This window comes from Metopolophium dirhodum, chromosome 1 (genome assembly GCF_019925205.1).
Source record: "Metopolophium dirhodum isolate CAU chromosome 1, ASM1992520v1, whole genome shotgun sequence".
Taxonomy (NCBI): Eukaryota; Metazoa; Arthropoda; class Insecta; order Hemiptera; family Aphididae; genus Metopolophium; species Metopolophium dirhodum.
In genome coordinates, this window is record NC_083560.1 from 130,438,786 (window position 1) to 130,453,446 (window position 14,661).

The 14,661-nt window shown below is 30.5% G+C and overlaps 1 protein-coding gene across 4 annotated transcripts in view; it reads right to left on the reverse strand.

Moving 5' to 3' along the window:
* LOC132935429 (uncharacterized) overlaps positions 1-14,661 on the reverse strand; it is a 45,725-nt gene that overhangs the window by 12,767 nt on the left and 18,297 nt on the right. For all 4 annotated transcript variants that reach the window (XM_061001973.1, XM_061001974.1, XM_061001972.1 and 1 more), the window contains exons 5-12: positions 7,846-7,945; positions 7,159-7,298; positions 6,723-6,835; positions 6,465-6,656; positions 6,068-6,255; positions 5,857-6,001; positions 4,139-4,351; positions 3,997-4,070 (exon numbers count right to left, since the gene is read on the reverse strand). In XM_061001973.1, coding sequence (XP_060857956.1) covers positions 3,997-4,070; positions 4,139-4,351; positions 5,857-6,001; positions 6,068-6,255; positions 6,465-6,656; positions 6,723-6,835; positions 7,159-7,298; positions 7,846-7,945 — 1,165 coding nt within the window. The remainder of the gene's footprint in view (positions 1-3,996; positions 4,071-4,138; positions 4,352-5,856; positions 6,002-6,067; positions 6,256-6,464; positions 6,657-6,722; positions 6,836-7,158; positions 7,299-7,845; positions 7,946-14,661) is intronic.

A 14,661-nucleotide genomic window follows, 5' to 3' on the forward strand; every position in this document is an offset into this window, starting at 1 on the left:
AATTACATAAATATTTACTTAGTATAATGAACAGTTTAATATTTAATAATATTTATTTTTTATATATTATGAATGATACAAACGGTGGGTATACCCTTAATTAATACGTAGCATGTACACATTTACCTACATTATCCTGAATACCTACATAATTAAGTTAGTAGTAAATATATGTATACAAATTAAAAATGTTGATATGTATTTAACGGTATGCTAAATATTTGCATTTTAATAAAATAATATAAATTTATACTATTCATCAGTGATCAGTATAATAATTAACTATTGTTTTTATGGCAGCAAACGGTAAAATCGCCAAAACGGTTTTTTAGCCATTAAAAAATGTCGTGCGAATTCCGGTGACTGTCGTGCGAATTCATGCTAATGGCGTGCTAAATATTGACGGTATCACTTTTGCAAAAATCGCAAAATTTCTCTAATGGGCCGGGCTGGCGCAACGGTAAAATCGCCAAAACGGTTTTTTAGCCATTAAAAAATGTCGTGCGAATTCCGGTGAATGTCGTGCGAATTTATGCTAATGGCGTGCTAAATATTGGCGGTATCACTTTTGCAAAAATCGCAAAATTTCTCTAATGGGCCGGGCTGGCGCAACGGTAAAAACGCCAAAACGGTTTTTTAGCCATTAAAAAATGTCGTGCAAATTCCGGCGACTGTCGTGCGAATTCATGCTAATGGCGTGCTAAATATTGGCGGTATCACTTTTGCAAAAATCGCAAAATTTCTCTAATGGGCCGGGCTGGCGCAACGGTAAAATCGCCAAAACGGTTTTTTAGCCATTAAAAAATGTCGTGCGAATTCCGGTGAATGTCGTGCGAATTTATGCTAATGGCGTGCAAATATTGGCGGTATCACTTTTGCAAAAATCGCAAAATTTCTCTAATGGGCCGGGCTGGCGCAACGGTAAAATCGCCAAAACGGTTTTTTAGCCATTAAAAAATGTCGTGCGAATTCCGGTGAATGTCGTGCGAATTTATGCTAATGGCGTGCAAATATTGGCGGTATCACTTTTGCAAAAATCGCAAAATTTCTCTAATGGGCCGGGCTGGCGCAACGGTAAAATCGCCAAAACGGTTTTTTAGCCATTAAAAAATGTCGTGCGAATTCCGGTGAATGTCGTGCGAATTTATGCTAATGGCGTGCAAATATTGGCGGTATCACTTTTGCAAAAATCGCAAAATTTCTCTAATGGGCCGGGCTGGCGCAACGGTAAAAACGCCAAAACGGTTTTTTAGCCATTAAAAAATGTCGTGCAAATTCCGGCGACTGTCGTGCGAATTCATGCTAATGGCGTTCTAAATAATGGCGGTATCACTTTTGCAAAAATCGCAAAATTTCTCTAATGGACCGGGCTGGCGCAACGGTAAAATCGCCAAAACGGTTTTTTAGCCATTAAAAAATGTCGTGCGAATTCCGGTGACTGTCGTGTGAATTCATGCTAATGGCGTGCTAAATATTGGCATATATATTAAGTCGATAAGTATATTTTTTCTATTGGGCCGGGCTGGCGCAACATTGCTCCAGCCCGGCCCATTAAATTTTAAGTTTTGCAGTTAAACCAATACCATGCAAATTTTAATTTTAGTCATGCAAATTCATGCTAATTGCATGCTAAATATTGGTGCAAAAATTGTCCAATATTTCGAAATGGGCCGGGCTGTCGCAACGTACGTATTTATATAAGTAACTGTTTGTTTAAAATTACTATACATAGTAACTACTATATAAGTATTACACAATTCAATGAATTACAGTTTATGAAATGTTTTAAATCAATCAATAGATTTAGGAAGTGACCTATATTATTTATCACTATATTTTTATTTAATTTATTATAAAAGGGTAACGAGCAACAATTCCTTGTTATTTAACTATGAAAAATATTATTATAAGTTCAACAAATATAATATAATTTATAATTTAAGATTATGATTTTAGATTTTTGTGTCTGTCATCACCGTTTAAGACAATAAAAATGCTTAGATTTTCTTTAACAGTTTCTTTTCTGATAGGAAAGTGAATCTAGTTAGTACATTGGGGAGTCAAAGTAGTTTCCCAGAAGTTTTCAAAAGCGCCGTGAAAAACAAAAGAAAAATTAACGAAATACGGGGATTTTTATGCAAAATCTGTTTTTGAAAAAAAAGATTTTGGTTTTTGGTGCAACTCTAAAACAAATATGAAATAACCGTAGTAGATGAAATTTCAATTGAATATTTTATATTCAAGTTATATTAGTTTATATTAGCATTTCCTAAACACCATGCCATTACCTTTTTTTTCTATGGATATCAATAAATCATTAAGTGTTGGATAAAAAGGTTTGAAAATTTAATACGAGGCTCCTACTATATTGTTACTAATGACATTTGAAAAACATTACAAATCCATAGGTAGTCACATTTTTTTTTATAACCATTTAAAGTTCAAATCTTGACAAAAAACACTGAAAAATCACGAAAATTAGCATATTATTTTAAGTTGAGAATTCATAAAATTTTTTTTTTTTAAATCTTAGTTTTGAAAATGTAAGTTGTGTTTTATGTTATCATAAGTTTGTCTAGCTTTATAAAAAAAAAATGTCTTCGAGCTAATCAAATTAAATTTTTATGAGCGTTTGAAAATTCACATTTTTACAATATCGATATTCACTCGATTTCTCATGTAGTGATTTGGTTATTTTGTTGTTATTCAAAAAAGAATAACTGTAGATACATAAAAATGTTACTGAATGTTGATATTTTCATTTTCCATACCCCATAACATTTTGAAAATATTTTGCCTCTTTTTGAGCTGTTCAAAAAAGTTTATAAGCATTTAAAGTTCAAATATTGACAAAGTACGTAAAAATGACGAAAATTTGCAAATTTTTTTGAGATAGAAATTCATAAAAAATTTTCTTTTTAAATCTAAGATTTGAAAATGTAATACGAGATTCCTCATAAGTTTGTCTACCTTTATCAAAAAAAAAAATGTCTACAAGAAAGTCAAATTAAATTTTTATGAGCGTTTGAAATTCATATTTTTACATTTGATATTCATTCGAATTCTCAAGTAATGATTTTCTTATTTTGTTGTTATTAAAAAACTAATAACTGTATAAATACTGTTAATTTACTATGCGATATTGGACGATTGGAATACGATATCGTAAATCGGATTTCTTACGGTTGTTAAAAAAGTTCTCCTTTACAATTTTTATAATAGGTATTTTTACTATAAACCGCTTCATTAAACCGTATTACTTGAAGAATAAAAGTATAGTTTTTATTTTTATAGAATTCGGATACGAATACAAAATATAAAATCGAACCAAATTATATAATATTTGTCACAAATATAATAATCAGTTTTTATCTGGTTATTTATAAACTATGTACGGGTGCTTCGCTGCGATAAAAACCTGTTTTGACCATGGTGCGGTACAGCCGTTATCACGTGAGGGGTGGTGGTATGAACACCTAGTATCGAACGCTGCTTACGGGCTCAGCATTTGACGAGCGTAATTTTCTGCGGTTTTCTTATAAAACATACTTTGCGCGTTCCAAGAATATTGGTTATACAGTGGTTTTATTGTAAAAACACATATGAACAAAATTGTAGAGTAGATTTTTATCTGGTTCCGTAATAAGCCCGAAGTTTGATATCTTTAAAACATTATGAAATATATCATGATTAATAATACACTTTTTTTTAATTTTTCAAAAGTTATTTTTAAGACTTAAAAATGAAAATTTCGAAAATCGGGCTTCTTACGGAATCAGCTAAAAATCTCCTCATAGGTGTTTTTATGATCAAACCACTCAGCAACCCATGTTATTGGAACGCGCTAACATGTTTTTAAAAGAATTTTTCGAGTGATTTTTTTTCGTGACACGTGATATAGAAGTAATAGTGATTGCCAGTTAAAAAATTATTTTATTTAATATCACATGAATTAATGTTTATATAAATAATTTAAATATAATATATATAACTTACATTCGTTTGTTCAAATTAATTTGATCATATTTGGTATTTAAAAATAATGTAACCATTATTTTTTCACAATCATCCTGAAAAAAAAAATGTTTAATAATAATATTAAGTAAAACAATATTGATTTAGATTTTAGATTAATTACTTTGGGAATTGGTGGATGGACCTGAGCTTCTAACACATGGTGCTCTACCATATCAGCAAAATATTCACTTATTTCTCTTGAATAATTGTACTCTCTACATTTGTATAAACCACAGTGTATTGCTTGAGTAGCATAAGCGCTAAATCTTGATTGTAAAAGTCTGATATTTCTTTTTGGTATTATTTCAATTGTTCCATAATCAACAAAAAACAACTAAACAAATTATAAATTTGTGGTCAGTTTTATTTTAATAAAATACAATGAATAATGTAATGATATGCTCATACACCATTATAATAAACTAAAATTTTACAAAATAATAAACAATGGCCAGACTGTCGCTTGTAGAAATCGGTCGCATCAAATAAAACCATTAACAACGACAACTAAGATATCGACACGCACTCATAACAATATTACGTAGGATGTGTGTGACCTTATTTTATGCTGACGCCAAAGAATAATCTAGTTCCCAGGCCCACAATAATTTACGTTATTACAATAATATTTTTAAACATATGGCAACCATCATTTTAATATTCAACTTTCAAAAACCTCTATATTTAAGATGGTGCTTCATGTCATATGAAGAATGTATGCTAACAATGAAATATGAGACAGGAATGTTAGATTTGAACAAAAAATTACTGTGTATAAAATAAAAAATGGTAGACAAGTGAGTACCGCTCTGCTGTATAGTAAGTGTCTAGAAGGAACGGATGTTAAAATGAATTAAATTATATTATATAATCATTGTATACATTAAACAATTATGAGCGAAGGCGGTATGTCAGTCAATAATATCACTAAGTACTTTAATATTTTATGATATAATTGTTATTAAAGTAATTTTTTCCAAATAATTTGAATTTGAAAATGTCATTGTGTGTATACAATATACTTAAAAAGGTTCAAGTACCTACGAATAATATTTTAATTAAATAATACTAATAATATCTAATTCCTTTCAAATTTAAAATTTAAATTTCTATACAAAAAACTGAGTTTATATAATTTTTTAATTTATAAGATACAATATGAAACATTAGCGGATTCAGTGAGGTGCAGAGGAGAGACCGGCTATCTTTAATTTAAGATCAAATAGGTTTTTTTATACATTTTTTAAGTTTATTGTATTGTACTTATTAATTTATTACAATTTTGTATTAAACATACCTGTATAAGTTATTTTTTAACACACTCACAAATACCACTTTTATTACACTTTTTTTTTTTTTTTTAATATGTGATATTTGCCCCTTCGTTAAATATAACTGAATCCAGCCCTGATATGAACTACTTACAAGAAACCTTGTTTTACATTTTCAAACTTAAACTATAAAAATTGAGTATTTTATAAATGTTTAAGTACACAAGTAATTTGAAAATATTTCTGTTATTATAACAACATATGAGGAGTGGCCTATATTGAACTCATTAAAAGCGGTCTGTATCAAATCCCCTAACACCAAAATAATAAGAATAAGATATGATAAAAATAATTTAGATTTTATAAATTTTTAAATTTATTTACATATAACCATACACGATTCCTGCCTACTACTACTTTATGTGTTTATTTATATGAATATACTTCACTGTAATAATACTAATTTTAGGTTAACTAAAATAATGGATGTCATATCTTAATATATTCGTTCATAAAACAGGATAAATTTATATTAACTAAAGATTAAAATAAAATTATATGTAATTACTTGCACGTTTTCTTCATCGACTATTTTTAAAACTTTAGCCCTGTGCCAGAAATTGGTACCTTTAATATATGAGGTACATGGCAATTCTGGAAGAATTAATTTTGCCGAAACTTTGTACTTTTCTTCATTTTCATTATAGAACTCTCTAAATATAATACAAAATTACTATGTTAAGTATGAAACCATAAGTTAACTAAAAATAAAAACTAACTGCAATTCATCCATGAATTTATTCAGAATATCAACTTCCTTTGCTAATTGAATATAAAATGAATTAGGGTTGTAAACGTCAGCAACAATGACCTTTATTAATTTCAGATCATTGAACTTAATTGTAGAATACTTGAATCTTCCATTGCAGATATCACTGCTCGAGTAATTCAATAGAAAATCATTACCCTATGTTTTGCAAAACAGTACATACATAAAATAATTTTAGTTATGGTACGATAATGAATAAATACAGTTCATGTACCTAGAATATATTATTTCAATTTAACAATTTTTGAAATTGTACAATAAAATATCAAAAACTTTTTTTTGTTAAAAAAAAAATTAATAATTAATTTTTATTTAATTAAAATTAAAGAAACAATGTCAATACATACCGGTAATAAAAGAGCAGTATTTTCATTCATGTCAATAGGATTTATTGTTTTTAATAATTTTGTATAGGCAAAAGGATCTTTTGTATACAGCACACTATTTTTTATTTCTACCATTTTGTCTAAAGATTCAAACATATGTTTTTCGGAAGAGTAGCCATAATTCAATGGTTCATAAGATCGGCCGTATTTTGACTAAAAAAAAAAAAATACAGTTAAAACATTGGTTGTAACCAACAATTATTAAATAAAGTATATTACACGGAATAATTTCATCATTTTATGGAGGTCAACACCAGTTCGATGCTTATCAAAAAACTGTGAAAGATTTCCTAATATAGTCTTTGGAATATTCGTATAAAACAGTGATGGATCTGAAAATAATATATTTTGTATAATGTGTATATTATCAAGTACTAGTAGCGCTGAATGAAATTAAAACTGGCATTTCAAATAGTTCGATTGAACCACTACCCCTTCAAACGACTGTGAAACTGGCTCAACTAATTATGTATAAATAATTTAATGACATATTTATCTGTGTTTAATATAATAATAACAGAAATATTAAGAATGCTATATTATTTTACCCAATACCCACCTACCCACCAATTATAAAGGCAGTTCCATTAAACTAGTATGTTTTGGTGCCACTGTTAAGTACATTATATGACACAAGTACATTCAAAATACAAACCATTTAATTTATTTTCCAGTTCACTTCGTTTACTAGATTCAAATAGATTACATTCATTGCCATGTTCAGTTAATTTTACTATTGTATCTGATATTATGTTAGAGCCAGGTATATCATATGAATCTATTGGCTTTTCACAACTGAAATGCAAAAAAAACAAGATAATATACGATAGGTAATTAAAATCTTATTAGAGAAATATATCGTTTATTGATAGATTTCAAAAAATATATATATCATTATCTAAAAAGTTCTAGACCACTATTACCTGCTAGAGCTATCAAAGGATATTAATGAAATGTGCAATGCTCTTGTGGAGACATTCTATTTTAAAATTATACATATAATTTCAAAAAAATGTAAGTCAATAAATATAAATATTCTAGCTGATGTTTTTTAGATTGATAAAAAAAAAATGAATACACTTTTCATAACAAATTAAATTTGCTTTTCAGAAATATTCAACAAAAAGTTTTTAAAATTTAAAATACTTTCTTTGATATTAAATGAAACAATGTCTTGAAATTACCAGAAAATATATATTTACAGAATATTGTTAAGGTAAAAATAAGGTCAACTAATAAATTCTAATATTTTATCATATTTTTTTTGTAATACAACAAATTAAAAAAATATATAAATGTTGAGGTGTCAATCTTAAGAGACAGTAAACTATGATATACTCACCGTGATTGGCATGAATTATCAATAGTAGGATCTTTATATTTCTGATCATCTTTGTTTGAGAAAAGTTTTTTATTCGTAACAGCGTTATGGTTAAATATAGCTTGAAGTTAAAATAATAATATAACAAAAAATAATTAATAGTAAAATAATAATTAAATATATAGTTTAAAAAAGTGGTAAATAAGTAGTAACTGCTCTGTTGTACAGTAGGTGTCGAGTGTACCAGGTACGAAGGTAATTTAGGAAGTCACTGTAAGTAATGTGTATGTTAAATTTGAAACAATGATAAATAATTCTAAGCAAAGTCTGTCATAAAATATTTATGATGTATTATATTTATATTACTACTTAGGCAATTTATTTTACTATTAATAACGGTATATAGTAATAGGCTGAATTAAATTTTGCTGATTACTACCTAACCTAACCAACCTCAAAATTAAAAATCTAAGTATTTTTACTGTTTCAAATAATGATTACCACACAAAAATAAAAATAAGTGGATATCGCTCTGCTGTACAGTAGGTTACAATTGAGTCAATGTATAATGATTTGTATTAAACTTGAATTCAATGATATAATATCATTGTATAAGAAAAACTATTCTGAGCGGAGACAGTTTATGTCTGGATTTTTTAAATTTTTATTATTTATTATAGCTTTTAAGTTGAACTAATATTATAATATGATAATTTTATATTCGTTGCTACGTTGATAAGCAAAGTGTTAGAAAATAAAATCCCATTTTTGGAGGTTTTTTGTAATTTTTCAGTGGTTTTTCCAGTGGCATTAAATAACTATTGATAAAATCGAAAAATGACCTCTATAAAGTACATCTTGATCCAATTTGCTTAATAATAAGGTACTATATGTTGAAATCAAATCACTCCTTTTGGCAGAAATTTTGTACAGGGTAAAAAAAAAATAATAAAGGACCTACTATATACAGGGTGGGGCAGTGAATCGGGCGATTTAAAAATAAATACGGAAAGCCCTGTAATTGATATGTGCGTACTACAACTATAAAATTACGTTCACCATAAATAAGCGTTTAGTTATCATGAATCGTTGGACTGCACAACAACGCGCGTTCGCTGTAAACAAAAAACAGCTCTAGTTTCGTAGTAGCGCAGCGTGTTTTCCGCGCTCATTTCGGCATTAATCGTAATCACCCAGTGCCGTCGGCCCATGCAATACAATTATGGGTGAACAATTTTGAACAGAGTGGCACAACAATTAATAAAAGAGGTGGAAGAAAACGAAATATTCGAACTCAAAAGAATATTGAACGAGTAAGAGAAGCAATTTGAAGAAGCCCTCGTCGGTCGGCACGTCGTCATAGCGTTACACTAGGATTATCTAACCGATAGGAGAATTTTACATGATGATCTTCATCATCATCCGTATAAAATTCAAGTGGTTCAAGCTCTAAATGAAAATGATTAAGTCAGTCAAAGACGTTTTTGTGAACAATTTTCAGCTTTGATTAATGAAAATGAAGATATTGTCCACAGCTTATGGATGAGTGAAAAGGCTCATTTTCACCTATCCAGATACGTCAATAAGAAAAACTTTAGGTACTGGAGTGACACAAACCCTCGTCAACTTCATCAGAGACCACTGCATTCCTCTAAAGCAGTGGTGGGCAAAGTACGGCCCGCGAAAGAATTTAATCCAGCCCGCCGAGGGTCCATCGACACGGACAGTATATAGCCCGTATAGTATAAAAAAAATTCCCGAAATAATCTGAAAATGATCGAAGAAAATAGTTTTAAATAATATATAAATGGATTGGCGTGGACTGTGCGCGGTCGTACCCTCATAGCGTGGTGTAAGTAGATAATAAGTACTACGATAATAGGTATATAATTTCTATTTTTGTTTGTATTAATATATTTCCCGGATCTCGGTTTGGTGCGTCCTTATCGTAGTTATCGTATAATAATATGTATGATGTACGTATGTATATAAGTAAATTGTTATAATGTTATTGTGTATCAGTCGTTGCACTGTTGTCATACCTAATCGTTATTCCTTGTGAGTTGTGTTATAGTACGTATAGTGAACTCAGTCGTCACTCGTCAGCTGTCACAGACCGAGCCGTACGTTTTACGTTAATTTTGTTTTAATTTTGTCTTTTGTTCTTGCTTGTTTGCGTAACATTTTATATTCATAATCGTTTAAAATAAAATCAATGCTTTTGGAATAATGGCGTATAAAAAAAGAAAAGTCGATTCCGAGTGTCGTGTGTTTAAAGAAGAGTGGGCTTGGAAATACTTTTTTACGGAATACAATTGTAAGCCAGTATGTCTTATTTGTAATGAAACAGTGGCGGTATTTAAAGATTTTAATCTTGCTCGTCATTTCAACACCAAACATTCAAAAACCAAATATGCTTTGATGGATGACGCAGAAAAAAAGGTAAATGCAGCAAACCTAAAAAAAACAATATCTACTCAACGGAATGTGTTAACAAAGCAAAACACTGCTCAAAAGGCTTCTACACTGGCTGGATATGTTGTGGCTTATAAAATAGCTAAAAATAACAAACCATACTCGGAAGGAGAATTTAAAAAAGATTGTATGGTGAGTATGAGTAAAATTTTATGTCCAGAAAAAATTAAAGAGTTTGAGTCTGTCAGTTTATCTCGAAAAACAGTAACAACGCGAATTGATACCATAGCATTAAACTTGTCGATTCAATTTAGGCAGAGTATAGCAAACTTTAAATATTTTTCCGTGACGATGGATAAAAGTACGGATAGAAGTGACACTGCTCAATTATTAATATTCATTAGAGGCTTTGATGACGAATTTAATATTACTGAAGAGCTAGCTTGTTTGTAATCGTTAAAAGGAAAAACGACGGGGCAAATAATTTATAACAAATTTTCCTAAGGTCTCCAAAATTTAAATGCGCCTATTTCAAAATTATGCAATATAACTACAGATGGAGCCCCTACTATGGTTGGGAAAAACGTGGGATTTTCAGGTATTTTTCGGAACCAGAATCCATTGAATACATGATGCTGTATTTTTACATTGTATAATTCACCAGGACGATTTCGGGGCTTGGTACACCGACTATTCCAAGAATTTCTGATTGAAGTTGATGCAGATTATTCTGACCTTCTTTACCACACGAAAGTAAGATGGTTAAGTTGTGGATATGCATTTGAACGGGTTTGGAATTTAAAAGAGGAAGTACAAGATTTCTTAAAGATTAAAACAGACAAATGGTCTGATTTCCAAATCTTCGAAGACAAAAATTGATGTACCGATTTTGCATTTTTTACCGATTTGCTCGAACACTATAACAAATTAAATAAAAAATTGCAAGGAAAGATCCAATTTATAGAAGAGACTTGGGGTTGTTTGAAATCATTTAGAACACAGCTTTTTCTGTTTTATAACTGCATGGAGAAGAACGATTTAACTCACTTTCTGCGTTTAAAATCCATGTCACCAGTGAGTGCGAACAAACTAAAAGAATTCAGTCAGGCGTTGAAAGAAGTTCACACAGAATTTCAAACTAGGTTTCAAGATTTTAAGAACATTCAATCATCACTAGATGTTTTCTCGATGCCCTTTAATGTAGATTCACAAAATGTATCTGCAGAATTGCAGTTGGAAATTATTGAAATGCAGTGCAGTACCCATTTGAAGCAATTGTTCTTGAATTCCACAAAATTAGATTTTTATAGAGCACTTCTGAAAGCTGAATTCCCAAAGATAATTGCTCACGCCCAGAAAATCATGGCGATGTTTGCGTCATCTTATGTGTGCGAACAAACTTTTTCGACCATGAAATTGCGGAAAAACTCAATCAGAAACTGATTGACTGATGAACACCTTTTCGCACTGTTGAAAGTTGCTTCGTCACAGATGGAACCTGCTTTCGAAAATATTATGGAAGATCAAAAACAATTCCATATGTCTCACACGCCTATCATGGTTGGGCTTTCAAATAAAAGTTAAATTAATTATTATTTAAATTTTAAGGTAAAAGGTAATTTGTAACATTTGTGTGTAATGCTGTAATGTTTTTATAATATTATATGATTCAAAGCTTTAACACATAATGTATTTTTTCTATAATTGTGGCCCTCCTCTAGAATTTCTTAAACAATGTGGCCCCCGATTAAAAAAGTTTGCCCACCAGTGCTCTAAAGTAACGGTTTGGTGCGCTTTATCTTCTTCAGGAATCAAGGGCCGTATTTTTTCGAGAACGAACGTGGAGAGGCAGTCACCGTAAATTTAGAGCGATATTCACAGATGTTGCAAAATCTTTTTATTCCACAAATTGCTCAATATGGCGTGACTGGATTTTTTCAACAAAATGGGGCTACGAGTCATACAGCTAGAGTGAATATGAATATTCTAAAAGATTTGTTTCCGAACCGTATGATTTCTCGAAATGGGAATATTCCATGGCCTCCACATTCACCTGATTTAACGGCCCGTGATTTTTTTCTGTGGGGGTATATAAAAAGTAGAGTATACCAAACACCACTAAGGACACTTGATGATCTTAAACAAAGAATACGAGAAGAGGTGACACAAATCTCACAGGAAATTCTGCGAAACGTCATGACCAGTTTTCAAAGACGCCTTCACGAATGTTTGTTTCGAAATCGATGCTATCTTGCAGATATCATTTATAAAAATTAAATAACAAATTAACACTTCTTTAATGCTATTTTATATACTTTCAGGTTATATAAATATATTTGTTAAAAAAAAAATACTTGTTGGGTTTTTATAGTTATTTTAAAATCGCCCGATTCACTGCCCCATCCTGTATTATGCTTTGTATATAATTTCAAAGATATAACCATTACTAGGGTGCGAATTTGTATGTATTTACATATTTGTCGTGAATGATAATATTCTAATGATTCCTTTACAGAAATATGTTACAGGACTATCTGATTATTTTATGGTTAATATTACATATTTTTACATATTTTACTGATATTACATATTTTTGTTAAATATCGAGCCATTTACAGAATTAGTAATGTATCGCCGTTTTATATTATGACTTGTTATCTTCTCCAGTCCGTGCGTGTGCAAATTATAATCGCGAGTTGCGACTATTAGTCCATAGTCCACACATTATCGACCCAGTTATCGTTATACGCGTTTCGATAAAAGTAAATTTCATTTCGTTATTTGTTGTTTAGTCGTTGGAGAGGTGTCCATGTGTCCTCGTGTTTTTCGTATTTGTTGAGTCTTATTTTATATCCTTGTTGTGTTTAATTGAAAATGCCGAAAGTTGCTCTTAGAAAAAAAGACCTCGTAATGAGGTACGTACGAGATTTTCCGAACAAAACATTTCGTACCGATTCGAATATTTTGTACTGCGATGCATGTGATAAAGCCGTATCAACCACTCAGCGCTATCAAGTTACACAACACATAAGAACCGCAATTCATATAGCAAAAAAAACGGCGAAAGACAACAACAGTACAACAATTCATCACCTCGTCATCGTCCAATAAATCAACTTTAAATAGTGACTTATGCACAGCTTTAATTAAAGCAGATAAACCATTGCGAAAAATCGATAATATTAATTTTCGTCAATTTCTTGAAAAATACATAAGCAGTAAAATTCCTGATTCAAGAACTCTACGGAAAAATTATTTACCTGACTTGTACGAGAACACCTTGATTATTATCAGAAAAAATATTTCAAGCGGACCAATCTGTGTTTCCATGGACGAGACAACCGATGTAGAAGGAAGGTACGTAGGGAATATAATTGTTGGTAAATTGAATTCAGATTATGCTTCAAAGCCATATTTATTAAATACTGAAGTTCTTGAAAAATGTAACCACTCAACAGTTGCTCGTTTTGTCAACGATTCTTTGGGTATTCTCTGGCCAAATGGTATTTTGCATGAAAGAGTACTCTTATTTATATCAGACGCAGCACCCTATATGGTGAAAGCTGGAACTGCTTTACAAGTATTTTATCCTAAATTAATTCATGTGACCTGTCTTGCACACGCTTTTCATCGTGTCGCAGAAACAATTAGATCAGAATTTCCCAAAAATGATTTTTTGATATCAAGTGTAAAAAAAATTTTCCTTAAAACACCCAGTCGCGTAAATGTATATAAAGGAAATTACCCCCAAACACCTCTTACCCCAGAGCAATGATAACTCGCTGGGGTACTTGGTTACAAGCTGCTGCATATTATTGCGACAATTGTAGTGTCATTGAAGATGTGATTTTCAAACTTGAAATAGATGGTGTTTCAGTAGAAAATGTGAAAAATTTAATTAAAAGTACCTCATTGAAAAATAATTTAGTGTACATATCCTCCAATACTACATTCCTTGCCAATTCTATTACGAAACTCGAAGCTCAAAACTTGTCTCTGGATGATAGCCTGGGTATTGTCTCTAACAACGTCAACAAATTGAAAGAAGCCCCTTGGGAGGTTGGCATAAAAATTAAGAAAAAAGTTAAACAAGTACTTAGTAAAAACCCAGGTTTAAAGACAATTGAAGCTATTGCAAACATTCATAACGGCAGCGATACGCAAACTTCTCTTCAATCGAGTCTTGCTGAGTTAGGGGCTTCAAATTCGCTCCTATAACTTCCGTCGATGTGCAAAGATCATTTAACTGCTATAAAAACATATTGGGTCCTAATCGACGTCGATTTACTTTTGACAATCTAAAAAAGTATATGATTGTCAATTGTTTTGTTGACGACGAAGTAGATTCCAATGATTGAATACTTGTAATTTATAATTTGTAATTTAATTTGTATTCCTAATTAATATTAATAAAATAATAAT